The sequence below is a fragment of the Tupaia chinensis genome, unplaced genomic scaffold (genome assembly GCF_000334495.1).
Source record: "Tupaia chinensis unplaced genomic scaffold, TupChi_1.0 Scaffold000392_1, whole genome shotgun sequence".
NCBI lineage: Eukaryota > Metazoa > Chordata > Mammalia > Scandentia > Tupaiidae > Tupaia > Tupaia belangeri.
The window spans coordinates 1,142,802-1,156,509 of NW_006159894.1; the positions used below are offsets into that span (position 1 = coordinate 1,142,802).

The window sequence follows — 13,708 nt, forward strand, 5'->3', positions numbered from 1 at the left end:
CTTTTCTATAACCTTAGCCCTAACACTGTCTAGTATATTATACACACTCAACAAATATTTCTTGTATTAATGTATTTTAATTAAAAAAATTACAAGGGTATTAAAATTTAGTTCTTATGGGGCAAAAGACTCTTAGATATTACAGTGGTTTGTGGCTCTTCAGGAAGAAAATGTGTCTTCAAGTTTAACTTTGTGCATCCCCCTGCTTCCCGAGATTGTATTCTTAGTATTTTATTTCTTGGTGGGGAAGAATTAGAATAAAAGCTCTTTCAATGGATAGTAATGAAAAAAAGGATTGAGAAACACTGGTTTAGACAGTAAACTTTGAAACCTGCTGACAAAGATAACATACACCACCAGATATTCCACGAGTCGTAGATTGCTCTTCCTTGTGAAATTGCAGTCAAGAAATCAGTCTTTTAAAAAATCTTATGTAGGGGGCCAGTGGGCAGCATGGTAGTTGAGGCTCTGAATTCCCATATGTCCAACCACGGTTCAAGTCCTGAACCAGGAAGTTTGAAAAATCATGACAAATAAATGTTTAAAAAAAAAATCTCATGTAAAGATGGTTAAGGCACTGGACTCCCATATGGCCAACCATGCTTCCGTCTCAGACCCAGAGGCTTGAAACTCATACCAGGCACATGTGCACGTGTGCCCAAAAATCCCAGGAGGAGAATAGAGGAATAGTGGAAAAGAATGGCCATCTCCCCTGAGGAGTGATTTCTTACTTTCCCTCTCATTGTCTCTATCTCTTCTGGCAAATGCAAAAGCCCTGTAGCAAAAAAACTTAAAAACAAAACATGTAGGACCTAATGGCTTAAAAATCACACCAGACACATGTGCGTACATGCCCAAAATTCCAGGAGGAGAAGGGATTGTAGTATGGCCGTCCCCCTAGGGACCTGATTTCTCATATTCCTTCTCATTGTCTCTCTCTGGTGAGCACCCTATGGCAAAAACCTTAAAAAAATTTTTTTATGTAAGGCTGATCCCATGCCTAGTGATTAAAGGAGCCAGATCTCACATAGCCAACCAAAGTTTGAATCCTGGTCCCTACCAGCTTGAAAGACACCAGACTCATGTGCATACATGCCCAAACTCCCTACAGGATGGAAAAATGGAGGAAATGGATTGTGTTCTGACTGTGCCCTTTGTGGGGGAGAGCTGGGATTTGCTCCCTTTCTCTCTCTCTCTCTCTCTCTCTCTCTCTCTCTCTCTCTCTCTCTCTCTCTTTCTCTCTGCACATCTATGGTGAGTGCACACATACTCTGGCAATTAAAAAAAAAAACTTAAGTAGTTGAGTCGGTAAATTTTATAACTTTACTTCATTTTCTGTTGGAAATCTAAGCAAATAAATGCATTCATTTTAGCTGTCTCACTGTGCAGCCATCACATAATTTAGCCCATTGAGAGTTATAGTCAGTTCTTGGTCCTTTGGTCAGACAAACCTAAATTTTTGCCTCAAGCTGCCAGATTGTGTAACCTTGGGCAGGAGGTTTTACCTCTAGGATTTTGTTTCTTCTCTGAAGTTGTGGTAACCATAATACCTAAATTTTTCAACAGGATTTTTTTTTAAGAATTGTTTTATTTAACTTTATTTATTTGTTTTAATTTGACCAGAGAGGGATAGAGTGAGAGAGAGAGGGAGAAAGTGAGAAAGCAAGCTGCCAGGTCCAGGACACAAACCACGGTCGGCCATGTGTTAAGGGAGTCCAGCGCCCTTAACCACCACGCCACCTGCTGGCCCCTCAACAAGATGTTTTTAAGACTTATAATGAGGTAACATCTATGAGAATACCAAGCACAGTCCTTAAATAGTAGCGACTCACTGAGTTTTAGTTGCTCTCCTGCTCTCCTAGACTAATGCTAGATGATGTATCAGTAATTATAATACAAACTCATTTATTGAATACTTACGAGGTAGCAGGTAACAGGTGTGAGGCATTTCACATGACTCATTGCAGTCATTCTTCACAACAGCCCTGCCATGGTGCAGTCGGTTAAATTGCTATTCGGTAGATTCTTGGGATAGAGATTCATCTCTGCCTCACTTTGCTGGGCTTTCGACAAGGAGCCCACGTGTGCGTGCTATCCGCGGAGGCCATTAAGCATGTGTGTATGGCTTGGTGTGCCTCTTGGCTTTCCCCTGCTTGCCAGGAGGAGAGCATACTGTTGTCTCAGGTCCTGGGAGGATGAGAACTCGTGGAGACTGAAACCTGTCCCAGAGCCCCTATGGGAGCTCCTCAGCTGCTTTGTAGACTTCTGAGAAAAAATAATGACGTTGGGGCCAGTGAATGCTGACGTGGTTTTGCTCCACAGCATTATTGGCAACAGCTTACTAAGATAACTAGAGCTATCATTGTCTTCAATTTACAGATCAGGAAGTAAGACACTGAGAAACTTAACTGATGCGAGTCCACACACTTGTAAGTGAGACTCTTATCCAGACAGTTGGAGGCTGAAACTCCTACTCTTTTTTTTCTTTTTTTTAAAGATTATTTTTCCATAGGATATATACACTCACTGGAGAAAGAGGGAGGAAAATGAGAAGTCACTCCCCAAGAGGATAGCCATACAACAGTCCTTTCCTCTCAATTATTCTCTTGAGATTTTGGGTAGGCATGCACACATGCCTGGCATGATTTTCAGCTTCCAAACCCAGGACTTAGGCTGTGGTCAGCCATCGGGGGGTCCAGTGCCTTAACCACTGTGCCGTCTGCTGACCTTGAAACCCCCACTCTCAATTGTTTCATTTGTCTCTAACAGTGGCAATTAAACCAAGCCAGCATGTACTTACAAAATAGTGGGGGTTTTAGGACTTTATCTTATGCTTTTTTTGGTATCAACATTTTAAACTTTGTGATTAGGTTACAATGGGTTATCCAAAACTAATTTATATTTGTTAAACACGTATCAACTAAATGTTTGGGATAGGCCAATCTTACATTGAATATGGAAGAATTTTAAGAATAGATATTTTGTATCTGATGTCATGAGATGGTTACTTTTATATAGATGATTTGATTATTTTATAGCAAAACCTTCTGGAGAAGAATATTTTTACCATTACTGACTTGAAACCACTGACTATATATTGTGTCAAAGTAAGAGCCTGCCTTGTGGGTGAAAAGTGGAACAAAAGCTGTGCTTTTAGTGATACTCTGTGCGAGAAAACAAAACCAGGTCAGAATCTTTCATTGCCTTTTTTTTTTTTTAAATACAACTAGGTTTAGTAAAAATAATTTAATACATTGAAATTGTAAAATATTTCCTCTTTACTGCAAAATTTAGAGTGTTTTCTTTGAACTATGTGAGTCAGAAGATGACCTTCAAGCTGTAAGTGTTCCAGTTTTAGAAATATTTTTAAGAATTATTTATTTTATTTTATTCTTCTTATTATTAATTTGCTAGTTATTATTAATTTGCTATAGGGAGACCAGCAGATGGCATAATGGTTATGTTGCTAGACTCCCATGTAGTCAATCACAGTTCAAATCCTGGACCAGCCGCTTAAAACTCACACTTTGCCCATATGCCCAAAACCCCAAGAGGAGAATGGAGGAGAAGGGGATTGTGGTGTGGCCATTGTCCCGGGTGGTGATTTCTCTTTCTCCAGCGAGCACATGCACCCTATAGCAAAAATCTCTCTTAAAAAAAAATTGCTACAGGCATTTGTGCTCATGGGGAGGTAGTGGGGGAGAAGTAGTTAGAAAGCAAGCCACCAGGTCCAGGACTCGAACTATTGTCATATTGTCGAACTATGTGGGAGTCGTGTCTTAACTTGATTTAATACCACACCACCTGCTGGCCCCTAGAAAATATATTTTTTAAGAATTATTTTATTTTATTTTATTCATTGTTATTATTTAATTTGACTAGAGAGAGAGAGACAGAGAGAAAGAGAAAAAAGGAAAGTGAGAAAGCAAGTCGCCAAGTCCGAGATTCAAACTTCAGTCAGCCATGTGGGAGTCTAGCACCCTAACCACCACTCCACCTGCTGGCCTCCTAGATTATTTAATTTGACTAGAGAGAGAGAGACAGAGAGAAAAGGAAAGTGACAAAGCAAGCTGCCAGGTCCAGGACTCGAACTTTGGTCGGCCATGTGGGAGTCCAGTGCCTTAACCACCATGCCACTTACCAGCCCCTCTAGAAAAAAAAAAATTTTTTTTTTTGAGAGGCTTTTGCTATAGGGCACATGTGCTCGCCAGACAGACAGAAAGAGACAGAAAGCAAGAAATCACCCCCCCCAGGGGGGATGGCCACATCACAATCCCTTCTTCTCCATTCTCCTCTCGGGATCCTGGGCACGCATGCACATGTACCCTGTGTGAGTTTTAAGCCATCAGGTCCAGGACTCGAACCTTGGTCAACTACATGGGAGTCTAGCGACATAGCCATTACACTAACTGCTGATCCCTAGAATGTTCAACTTAATTCAGTGTTTTTTGAATACTTTATATTTTACTCATTGTTCACAGAAATATTTTCCTTTCATTATTGCTCTTTGGCATTTAGTATGACTGTTGTTTTTTTTTATTATTATTTAAAGAGTTATTTAATTTTATTTATTTATTTTAATTTGACCAGAGAGAGAGAGGAAAAGTGAGAAAGCAAGCCACCAGGTCCAGGACCCGAACCATTGTTGGCCATGTGGGAGTGTCCAGCACCCCAACCACCATGCCACCTGCTGGTCCCTGACTTGGTTTTTAATAGCTTTATATAGTCTTTGATATAATTATCAAGGGAAATCAGTTTGGGAATTTTTATTATGTGGGAATGGTTTAATCTTACTTTCTTCTTACAGTTTCTGTTGTTCGCCAGTAGAGGCTTAGTTACAGAATACTTTTTAAATTTTAATAATTGTATGTTGTAGATGTGCTAGGGAGTCCTTGCACATTTGGGCCTGGTATGTTGTTCTCTGAGGATCTCTTATTTCAGTCCCAAGCCAATCTTTAAATGTAAATGGCATTGCCTACAGCTATTGTGGACTTGGTGCTACCAGGAATAAGAAAGAAAAAGAAGGAAGAAAGGAAGGAAGGAAGGAAGGAGGGAGGGAGGAAGGGAGGGAGGGAGGAAGAGAGGGAGAAAGAAAGGAAGGGAAAGAAGAAAAGAAAAGATACTGTATCTCCTTTCATATGGCTAGTCTCTCACACAGGCTGTCGGCACTGTTAACTCATTTGTGTGCCAAAAGATGTATTGATGCTGAACATCATTTATGTATTTTAGGAAATAGTTCCAAAACCTGGCTGATCGCTGGCATTTGTACCGCATTAATTTCTATCCCAGTTGTCATTTTTGCTGTGAAAGGCCTATGGAAATGTATCAAATATGTGTTCTTTCCGTCATTTAAACCTTCTGGTATTGATGAGGTATGTTACTTTTCTTTGTCAGTAGGTCAAAAACAAATGGGAAATATGTTTGATTTCATCTGAGTATGTGAATTTTCTTGATATGTAGAGAATAATGCAGACTAGGTATTTTCTTTAAAGTTTTCTGTAAACTAACTTTAGAAACAGTTATTTAATATTGGGTTGTTTGGAAAAGTCATAATGCATTTTTGCAACAGATGGTGCTAGTTCATTTTTGGGAGTACTAGTGAGTGTCACTTGCATTTATATTACTGCTATGTCATTTGACAGCTGACAGTTCTAGCTTCATTCAAAAAAAATCATATGATTGGGTTGAGTTTCAGAGATTTTACAAGTTGAAGATGCAAGACCAAACTTCATTTTTGCCATATTTTACCGTTTTACTTCTGGAAAGGGAAGAACACTTGTCAAACTTGTGAGAAGTTGTGTACAAGATTATGGTGAAAATGCTCTACAAGAACATCAGTGCCAACGATGTTCACGAAATACCATTCTGGTGGTTTTGATCTCAACAACACTTCTCGGTGGCCCACATTACATGACATGAGAGATTGCAAAAACATTGAATATCCATTATTCAAGTGTTTTTTTTTTCTTCTTTTTCTTTCTTTCTTTTTTTTTTTTTTTTGAGATGTTTATGGTATAGGGCGCATGCGCTCACCAGACAGAGAGAGACAGAAAGTGAGAAATCACCCCCCGGGGGATGGCCACATCACAGTCTCTTCTCCTCCATTCTCCTCTCGGGATCTTGGGCACGCACACACACGCGCCTGGTGTGAGTTTAAGCCACCGGGTCCAGCGTGCCCGGCGTTAGTTTAAGCCACCGGGTCCAGGACTAACCGCGGTCAACTTCCTGGGAGTTCAGTAACATAGCCATTACGCTAACTGCTGGTCCCTATTCAAGTTTTCTTGACCACCTGAAGAAGCTGGGATACATAAGCTCAGTATTTGGGTTCCTCGTGAACTCGAAATTCATTCGATGACACGTGTAAACATCTGCGATATACTCTTTAAATGTGAGGAAAATGATCCTTTTTTGAAGTGACTTATAACTGATGAGAAATGTACTGTTTTACAACACTGTGGTGCACAAACAGACTTGGCCCCGACATGATGATTCGCCTCAAACGACATCAGAAGTAGACATTTACCAGAGCAAGGTTATTGTTCTCGGTGTAGTGGGATTTTCAAGGTATCGTGTTTTTCGAGCTCCTACCAAGGAACCAAACAATCAGTCTGAATGTGTGCTGTCAGCAGTCGGACAGAGCCATCGTCCAGAAGCGCCAGAGCTTGTTGATCGTAAAGTGGTTGTGTGCCGTCATGACAACGCGAGACCACGTAGCAGTTTGATCACCTGAAATGATTGGAGCTTAGATGGAAGGTGTTGCCACACCCACTGTACTCGCCAAACCTGCTCCATCATACTTCTGCTTGTTCGGCTCTCTTCTGAACTCCTGGTGTGGTATACTTCAGATGAGACTATAAGTCAGCACCTTGTTCAGTTTTTCACTGATAAAGACAGGTTCTGCTTTGAACAAAGAATTACAAAGCTCACTGAAAGATGGCAAGAGGTTATCAAATAATACAGGCAATATATCATTGATATTTGTGCTTTATATACATGAATGACCTTTGAAAAAACCATAATACATCGTGACTTTTCCAACAACCCAGTATAATGACATAGCATGAAATAGTACAGTTTTCCCTTAATCTCATAATTTTCTGATAATTCAGCTTATGTGGCATTTGTTTTACGATTTAAAGTTATTGCTTTTCTCCACAATATGCTAAAAAGACTGCAATGTTGTATGAGTGTAGAAAGTATATTCTGTGGGTGAAATTACAGAGAATGAGTCACCTAAAAACATGCGTTTCCTTTCATTACACATTCAGTTGTTTGTCTGGCACTCGTATGGGGTTAGCTTATTTGTTAAAAGCACCAAATGGTAAAGACCTAAACAAAGAATCTGTGCCTGGGGGTGATACATTCATCTTATGTGGGGGGGAGGGGGCAGGGAGTAGGGCGACCCTTGAAAGGCAGTGTACTTAAGAGCTCAGGTTTTGGAGTTACAGGGGCCTGATGGTGAATTGTTGATCAGCTGTGGTATAGCTGCACTTTTCAGTTACGTGACCTTGAGCCTGTCCATCCAGGGAGTTGAGCAAGTACTTCTAGGCTATAAATTGGGGCCAGTAATAAGATCCCATAGCTGTAAGGAACAAAGGAGATGGAAATTGGCAGACTCAGCACTCCGAAAGTGCTTGGTAAATACTGTTTCCCTCACATCCCTGAGTTTTTAAGTGTCATTCTTATATATACTGTCCCTATCTGTTACTTAAACTTGGGAACAGCAGATGGCATAATGGTTACGTCGCTGGACTCCTATATAGCAGACTGAGGTTTGAGTCCCAGACCCTGCAGCTTAAAATCATGCTGGGCGTGTGCGTGCGTGCCCAAGATCTCAAGAGGAGAATGGAGGAGAAGGGATTGTGGTGTGACCATCCCCCCCTGGAGGGGGGATCATTTCTCGCTTTCTGTGTCTCTATCCGTCTGTCTCTCCAGCAAGCGCACATACCCTATAGCAAAAATCTCTCCTAAAAATAAGTTAGTTAATTAATTAATTAAGTAAACTTAAAATGAGCTAGTTATAACAGCTAATTATTCTTAGCTAAATAGGAAAATATTTAATATTTAATATTCCTAAATATTTAATATTTCGTGCTTCTAATATCTGTGGGTTGGATACAGAAATTTGTATTACTTTCATATAAAGCCTGCATGGTTTCAGTGCCCCCCCATTCATCCATGCACTCTCACTCCCCACACCTGCCAGATGGTGCTCTTTTCCTAGTGCTCCTTCTAGACTCACCAGAAAGGTATGAAGGTCCAAGCACCAGGTGGTTATGCCAAGTATTACGGTGCAACTGGCATGTTCTTGACTGACTTTTTAATGTACACACCAGCATAGGTAGGTTTTCTAAATGATGAACATAAGGAAATGTGTCACTAGAAAATGACTTTAAAAAAAATAATAACCCATTTCTCTTCTTTCCCATTTTCAAATTAGTGTTTCTCTGAACAGCCATTTAAGAATCTTCTACTTTCAACTTCTGAGGAACAAATCGAAAGTTGTTTTATAATTGAAAATACAGACACAGTTGCTATAGTAGAAGAAACTAAAGACATCGATGAAGATCACAAAACATACACTTCCCAAAGTAGTCAAGATTCGGGAAACTATTCTAACGAAGATGAGAATAGTGAAATTAGAACAAGTGAAGTTTTCGAACAGGAGACCGTATGACCAGAAGTGAAGTCTGTGAAATAGTTGGTTTTGTGCAAACAATTCCGGGAGCCTGAGCTTCTTGCTCTCCTCAGTGACAGTAGAGAGGACATTTGCTCGTTGGGTAGGAAAAGACATCTTCAGGTACAAAGCCTTGAAGGACACGCCACTGGACCTGCCCTTGGGGAGATGAGTTAGATGGAGAAGATGACCACCCGTCTCTCTAGTGGCAGCTAAGGGCCAGCGGGCCACCTACGCTGTGGGCTCATGTGGTGTTTGTGTTCCTTCAGCCGGTGTGGCCCCAGTGCCACTGGCTACCACTTCTCTGTTCTTCTCCATTCCCAGTGTCATCTGTTGTTATTTTTCAGGAGATATTTGGGACACTCTGTCTTTTCTTTTAACACTGAAGTAGGAATTCTGTGATCACTTGATAAAGTAGTGATTATAAAATTCCATGATCACTGAAAAGTTAGTTTACTCCAGAAAGTAGCCACAGAGACCAGAAAGATGATCCTTAAAAATGTTCAAGAGAGTTCTGTTCACTTACCTGAGAACGTCCGCTTCCACATCCCAGTTACTTTTCTTCCACGTGGCTTAGGTAATCTTTCATTATATATGAAGACCTCCTGGTTCTCAGCTTGTTAGAACAATGGCTTCTGGTTAGAATTCGTAATCACTAGTCATCAAGAAATGGGTAACTGCCTGATTAGAGAGCACAGTGTACACTGTGACTTGGGAAGCCTTGGGACCAGGACCTGCCAGTGACCTAAGATGCAGAGTAAAAAGTTGAATGACTCTGTAGAAAAGAAGCAGGAAATGTTGGTGAAAAAATAAGAATGTGTGTATGATCAGCTCTTTTTTGATTACATACTCTGTTTATTTTTATGGTTCATCTGTGTCACCTTTGGCACCAGGCCAGCTTCTCCACACCATCTGGCAGTAGTCGGGTTTCCTTCCTGCTCAGCTGGCATGTACTTAAGAAAATACAAATTATTTAACATCAGGTTAGAGAAAAACAAATGTAAACAGAAAAACTAGTTTTAAAAAATTTCATAATACAAAGGCACTATAGTTTATTTTAAAACGACTTGGTATTTGAGATTATCCATAGAACCCTTTGTTGACAGGAAGTCTAGGAAATGCAGTGGCCTCTAGTGAATTCTCACTTCAGTGTAATAGAGCAGAGCCCCACGAAGAGAAAGGAGGAAAAGGCGCAGAGAGCCTGCTGAGCAGCGGGCTCGGGACTTCGACCCCCTCAGCGGCCGTCTCTGCTGAGAAGACAGGATCACCCAGGTGAAGACAGACACTCTGCCTGCCATGGGCATGCACACGTGTGCGCGGACCACTCCACGTGTGTTCCTGGCCCTGCCACCACAGCTGCTTGTGTCATTCTGGCAGAGCATGGGGGCCTCCTGCATGGCCAGGGAGTGCCCTGAGACACGGCCCTCGCTGGAGAGCCCCCCAGTGACCTGAACACACTCACCCTCTCGCCTCTCTGTCTGGACTGTTGGTTGCAAGCACATCGTCCGCGTTGTTCTGACTATTGTAAAGGCCCTGTCACTTTGGAAGTTTGCCTCGAGGAGAGCAGGACCCTGGCCAGCCACCACTGCTGATCAGACTGTGCTAATCCGGGAGTCCTGCACGGTACATGCAGCTCTGCATCTGCCACAGGAGAAAGCTGTGTCCCCAGATCTCCTGAGAGAAACAACACCGCAGTAGGAGTGGAGCAGGGAGACTCGGGCCCATTGTGTGGGAAGACGTGTCGCACGTTGTGAGACTGGCTGAGGTTTGCAGTGACAAGCATCTGAGCAGCAGCAGCACAAAAAGTCTCCGTGTTTGCGTCAGATCATAGACATGGAAGGGCAGCTCCACCCATCATTACTCACTCCGCGTTGCCTAATCAGGAGGTGTCGTCCTAAGGGTCGGGTGTTTTTCTGAACAGTAGTTTACTTCAGAATACCATTAACTGCTTCAGAGTTACAATACTGATAGTTTTTTGAGAGGCTAGATATAATCTAAGAATGTGAAAGACGGGTGTCACTAGTCAAATTATCCCATATTATATAGTACATACATTGTCTATAACGTGTTAATATATGTAAATAGTGACACGGTCTCGTAAACACATACCTACACACCCAGTCACATGGTGTGAGCCTTATTCCACTAGTCTGGCCATAAAGTGCTTGTTAGTATAGATTCTGATTAAGAAATTCGAAATGTTTCTCAGAACTACAGACTTCAAGAGTCTGACCCAGAAATTCGCAGTCTTTAAAAAAGTTACTTTAAAAATATAATTTAGGGGCCAGTAGATGGCATGAAGGTGAAGGTAGCTGGATCCCACATGGCCCACTTTGCGGTCTTGAGTCCTGGACCCAGTGGCTTGAAAAATATGCTGGACACTTGAGTGTGCACACATGCCCAAAATCCCAAGAGGAGAGTGGAGGAGAAGGGGTTGTGGTGTGGCCATCTCCTGGGGTGTGTGTGGGGGGTGATTTCTCACTTTCTCTCTGGCGCACCCATGGGTTGTATAGGACCCAGCCATGTCTCTAGTGTTTCTGTGCAACAGATTTGTATGTTGTGTTTGTATTTCTGTCTTAACTCCTACTGATGTGAACATTTTTATATAATAAAAAAGCTTTTGATTTGTTTTGATTGCACTTGAACTCAACCCATCCCTAGCACCAGAGGTGCTGCAGCTGGTGCCTTGGGGACGTATTCATGACAGAGGGGCCGATGCTGGTACTAGATGTCCAAGGCCCAGTGTCGAGTGTCCAGAAGAAGCTGCTCCTATTAGTGCCCCCGGAACCTAGGCAGAAATAGCCTGGTCACTTGCTTTTTCTTCACACCCTCAAGTTGTGGCTGTGCAGTGACACGGCAGTAACAGCGCTCTGTGACACCACCCGCTCAAGAAGATCCTGGGTTTGCATAGAGGGGAGGGTCTCCCTCGGCATGCTCTGCACACGAGCTCTTGATGTGGGCTGGCTGAAGGCTCTGTCCTTCTCCCTCCCTCCCTCCCTCCATCCCTACCTTCCTCCCTTCTCCTGGTAGAAATGGAGCCCAGCCTGTGTTAAGTTGGCTTTGCAATGGTGTTGCATGCTCTGCTTTCTTGAACTGACCTGCTCTTGAGTATTTCATCCTTCAGTGTAAGTTCATTCCAAGGAGGCTCCTCAACCTCGGGTAAATCCATCTCTCTTGCCATCTAGCTGTTTGACTAGGACGTTGGACTTATTTTGCATTAAGAGGGAGTGAAATTACCCCTAAAGGGGGTCGCCATGCCACAGTCCCTTCTCATTCCCCTGTCAGGATTTTGGGCACTTACACAGATGCCTGGCGTGATTCCCAAGCCGCTGAGTCTGGGACTCAAACCTCCAAATCAGTCATGTGGAATATAGCACCTAAACCTCCACACCACCGCTGACCCCATGCTTGTGTTCTGTTTGGGTTTTTTTTTTAGGTTTTTGCCATAGGGCACATGCACTCACCAGAGAGAGAGAAGGTGATAAATTCCCCAGGAAGGATTGCCACACCACAATCCTTTCTCCATTCTCCTCAGGATTTTGGGCATGTATGCACATGTGCCTGGCATGAGTTTCAAGCTGCTGGGTCCAGAATTGGAACTGCAGTCCAGAACCTTAACCATCTCGCCACCTGCTGGTCCCATACTTGTGTTTTTAATACGCTTCCTCAAGTTCTTTTTCACAATGGCAGAGAAACTAATAATAATCCATTCATCCCTAATGCTAGATAAGAGAGATAGAAATGCTCTCTTGTCTAGCAGTAGTGACACTTACCAGTAGTACCCAGGTTTTTCTTTTCTTTTTTTTTTTAATCCAGTTTTTTCTTACCATCTTTTTTTCTTGGGCTTAATGTGATTGTAGAATTGCAAGGCTTAAGGGCAACATAAATATATGTGGGTATTTATGGTGGGATATTTATAGTGATGGAAAAAGAGGATCTTTTCCTTCACGAGGGGAACAAAGGCACGCAGAATGGATAATGTTTGATACACAGATGTAGGTGTTTCACTACCCTTCCTGTGATCTGTCCACACTTGGAACTCACGTTCTAACAGAGGACTTCTTGTGAACTAATTAATGATGACAAAGAGAAGATGTTAGCACAGTAGATAGTCTGTCATGGGGGTGAGAGGAAGGACTTGGGAAAAGGACAAGAAAAATTACACTACTTGGCTGCTTTAAATCAAACATGACTTCTCACAGTGACTCACCATCCCCAGCCAAAGCTTTCTGGACCCATCCCAAGAGGAAGAAGATGAGGGGAAATTGAGTAAGAAGAAAAACCTATTTTCCTAGATGTCCAGTAGAAATTCCATTTTTTCAAACGTTGTCCTTAAATGCATAACGAGTAGCACAGTGACTTTTTGTGCACTTGACTCTTTTGTCTAGTCCCTATGTACAAATTTTATACGTTCAATACTCCAGACTTTTACTTACAAAAGGAGGTGATTGTGAACTTTAAAGGTATATCATCCACTGCAGTCTTCCTAGGAGACCTCCATCACATGCATGCGGAGGCATGTTCATGCCCATCTGTCCTTGCGTGTGCGTCTGGCATGCTCCCCAGGAAGATTTTATACCTAATGCCTCCTGTCTCCTACATGGCAAGCTCTATGAAAGCAAACTTTTCTTTCTTTTTCTTTTGTTTCTCTTTTTATTCCTTCTTTCCTTCCTCTCTCCCTTTCTTTCTTTCTTCTTTCTTTTTAAACATTGTCATTGACACTTGGTTAAGTGTTTAATGGTGATTAAATGGAACATTGACGGTACTCGCATTGACTGGATTTACCACTAGAGGGCAGCAAGTTACCCTGTTTAGGCTCACAACCGACTTGCATGAAAGAAATTCTTAGATCGTGTGTCGTGATGAAACATGGAAGTTGTGTGTAGAGGAAGACTGTGAATAGCGTTTAAGGCTACTGGAAGTATAAGATAAAAATACAGGATACCCAGTTAAATTTGAATTAAGTTTGAATTTTAGGTAAACAATGTTTTTTAAGTATTTCCCAAATATTGCAGGGGATACACTCTTACT

The 13,708-nt window shown here is 42.0% G+C and overlaps 1 protein-coding gene across 2 annotated transcripts in view; it reads left to right on the forward strand.

Annotated features, from left to right (window-relative positions):
• The window catches only part of IFNAR1 (interferon alpha and beta receptor subunit 1), a 35,393-nt gene extending 24,870 nt beyond the window's left edge, over positions 1-10,523 (forward strand). The window contains exons 9-11 of one of the 2 annotated variants that reach the window (XM_006153879.3): positions 3,039-3,186; positions 5,230-5,372; positions 8,441-10,523. In XM_006153879.3, the coding sequence (XP_006153941.1) occupies positions 3,039-3,186; positions 5,230-5,372; positions 8,441-8,677 (528 nt within the window). In that variant the 3' untranslated portion in view covers positions 8,678-10,523. The remainder of the gene's footprint in view (positions 1-3,038; positions 3,187-5,229; positions 5,373-8,440) is intronic. The other variant, XR_003550299.1, reaches the window with a different exon arrangement.
• Positions 10,524-13,708: the final 3,185 nt, after the last annotated feature.